The sequence below is a fragment of the Plasmodium gallinaceum genome, assembly GCF_900005855.1.
Source record: "Plasmodium gallinaceum strain 8A genome assembly, contig: PGAL8A_v1_119, whole genome shotgun sequence".
NCBI classification, from domain to species: Eukaryota; Apicomplexa; class Aconoidasida; order Haemosporida; family Plasmodiidae; genus Plasmodium; species Plasmodium gallinaceum.
This window is the reverse complement of record NW_021628276.1, coordinates 153473-156490: the sequence shown is the minus strand read 5'-3', so window position 1 is coordinate 156490 and position 3018 is coordinate 153473. Positions and strand designations below refer to the sequence as shown.

At 15.8% G+C, this 3018-nt stretch overlaps 2 protein-coding genes across 2 annotated transcripts in view; both read left to right on the top strand.

The window, feature by feature from the left end:
* Positions 1-541: 541 nt before the first annotated feature.
* PGAL8A_00416900 (signal peptidase complex subunit 3, putative) lies at positions 542-1102 on the top strand (the record flags this gene model as incomplete). The annotated part of the gene is made up of 1 exon (XM_028672884.1): positions 542-1102. The coding sequence occupies one exon, from the start codon at positions 542-544 to the stop codon at positions 1100-1102; it is 561 nt and encodes a 186-aa protein (XP_028529392.1).
* An 821-nt stretch (positions 1103-1923) lies between these two features.
* The window catches only part of PGAL8A_00416800 (conserved protein, unknown function), a gene marked incomplete at both ends in the record, with an annotated part of 10254 nt that continues 9159 nt past the window's right edge, over positions 1924-3018 (top strand). Inside the window, 5 exons of the mRNA XM_028672883.1 lie at positions 1924-2052; positions 2196-2222; positions 2317-2452; positions 2550-2600; positions 2716-2972. Of these exons, the coding sequence (XP_028529391.1) occupies positions 1924-2052; positions 2196-2222; positions 2317-2452; positions 2550-2600; positions 2716-2972 (600 nt within the window). The remainder of the gene's footprint in view (positions 2053-2195; positions 2223-2316; positions 2453-2549; positions 2601-2715; positions 2973-3018) is intronic.

Below are 3018 nucleotides of genomic sequence, written 5' to 3'. Positions count from 1 at the left end.
TATATATATATATATATATATATATATATATATATATATATATATATATATATATATATATATATATATATATATATATATATATATAAAATAATAATTTTAATATTTAAAAAAATAATATATATGAGCATAATTATAAATATTGAAAATTTGCATATGTATACAAAATAAAAGAACAAAATATGTTTATGTATGCATGTGTTTTATCTTTAATAAAAACAATATAAATATTAAATACATAATATAATTAATAAGTATTTTAATATCTTATTATTTATAAGAACACATTTACTATATACATTAAATTGAAATAACCTTTTTTATAAACATAATAAAGATATTTTGTTTATACCATTATGTGTTAATATTTACGTAATTTTTTATATTTTATTTTTTTCTTTATATATATTTTAGATGATATTTGCTTATATGGTATATTATTTCTTAACGAAATTGTTACATTTTTTATAATATTTGTATAAAATAAACCTAAAATTATAATTTTTTTTTCTCTTTTTTTTTTTTTTTTTTTCTTTTAAAAATGGATTCTTTTTTAAATAGATTAAATGTTATTTTTTATTCTATGGCTCTCTGTTTTTTTATCTTATGCCTTTTTAATTATGGGACATCATTTTATTTGTTTGATGAAAAAGAGATAAAAACTCACATAAAAGTAAATAATGTAAAAAGATTCATATATAACAGATATATAAAAGGAGATGAAGTAGTTTTATCGTTAGACTTATCATATGATATGAGAAAAGCATTTAATTGGAATCTAAAACAATTATTTGTTTATGTGTTAGTAACCTATGAAACCCCTAAAAAGGTTAGAAATGAAGTTATAATACAGGATTACATAATTACAAAAAAAAAAAAAAATACAAAAAAAAATTATAAAAATTTTATAACTAAATATTCATTAAAAGATTATTCTAACGGATTAAGAAATAATCTAATTCATTTACAAGTATGCTACAAATATATGCCTATTGTAGGTTTTACAAGATCTTTTGAAGGACATAAAATATCTTATAAATTACCATCAGAATATTTTGATAATTTACCATCTAATTATCCATTTTACTATCCAGATAAATAATTATTTTTCATTTAAAAAAAAAAGAAAATTCTTAAAGACTAAATATTACAATTATATAAGTATATATATATATCTTATAACATATATAACTACAGTAAATAAAATGTGAAATTTTAATAAAAAAAAAAAAAAGAAAAAAAAATTATAATTATGATGAATTTTAAATAAAGCAAATTAAAAAACATATATGACAATAATATATAGATAATAATACAGTAAAAACAATTTAAAATATAAAAGCAATATCATCATTATAGACATTATGTTTTCCTATATTTATTTTTATTTTATTTTTTTTTTTTTTTTTTGGATTTATATTTTTATTTCTTTTTTTTTTTTTTTGTTCTAGTTTTTTTTTTAACAAATATTGTGAAATATGATTAATTCTCCATATACACAATTAAATTTTACAATACACATATTTTAATAAACAAAAATTCGTATTTTTAATTAAAAAAGAAAAAAAATTTTTTTTTTTTTTTTCTATGTTTATACATTTGCTTAAATATAATAATATATATTGTTAATATCATTTAATAGTTGTATATTGAAAAGTAGAATTATTTCTTATCATTTGTTCAAAGTTGTAATACCTTGATTGCATACAAAAAAAAAAAAAAAAAAAAAAAAAAAATTAAAACATGCACTTGTTCTACTTTTATATCTTCATATATTTATTTTTTTAATAATTATAAGAGATAAAGTTATTCTTAATATATATGTGGAATAGAAAAAATCTTTTCAAATATATCATTTGATTTTATTAAAATTGATTGTTCTCTTTTATTTTTTAAAATAAAAAATTAACTTTTAATATAATAATGTTTACCACAAATAAGATAATATTTTTTATATCATTAATTTATCCCTTAATGATAAGTATTGTTTATCTAGATCATTCATTTAATAAGATATCCAATGTAAAAAAATTTAGATTATTGGATACTGTGGTAAAATTAAAAAAAAAAAAAAAAAACTTAAAAAAAATTATAGTTTTCTTCGAGAATTATTAAGAATATTTTTAATAGAATAGAATGTGTATTAATTTAATTCCAAATTCGAAATTCTTTTTTTTTTTTTTTTTTTTTTAAAGTGCAATGCAGGGGAAATGCTTACATATGTATAAAAAAAAAAAAAAAAATAATAAGGCTTAAATAAAAATCATATATATATATAAAAATTTATTTATACATATTTTAATTATTAAAATAAAGGATTATAAATGTGAAAAATGTAAAATAGGTTTTTATAATTTTTCAAGAGTAAACAAACAATGTTTTCCTTGTCCTCTTGGTACTTTTACTGATAAAATGGGATCTCTTATTTGTCAGAATTGTCCTAAAGGATCAAGTAAAAATATAGAATAAATAAAAACTAATATGAACTAAAATAACTAAAAATACAAAATAACTATCTACATACATTACATATATATATATGTATATAGGCACAAATGAAATGGAATCAAAATCTATTTTAGACTGTATTTGTAATAAAGGTTTAAAAATAAAAAAAAAAAAAAAATAAAAATACAATAAAACAAATTACAAATAATAAAATTTGTAGACTAAAAAATAAAAATGGATTGAAATAATTTTATTCTTTATTCTAAGGTTTTAAATTAGACAAAATAAATAATAAATGCATGAAATGCAACTTAATAGAATTTTGCCATGATAATAAGAATATATGGTCATTTCAAAATATGTGTATAAAAAATAGTACTGTAAAATATAGAGAATTATGTGAATCTGTTAAAAAAAAAAAAATATATGATTATCAAATTTTATGCCACAAGAAGGATGTATGCTTGAATTTTAAAGAAAATAAATCCTGTTTAAAAGGAAATCATTTAATACAATGCAAAATTGTACAAAAAAAAAAAAAAAAAAAAAAAAAAAAAAAAAAAAAAAAAT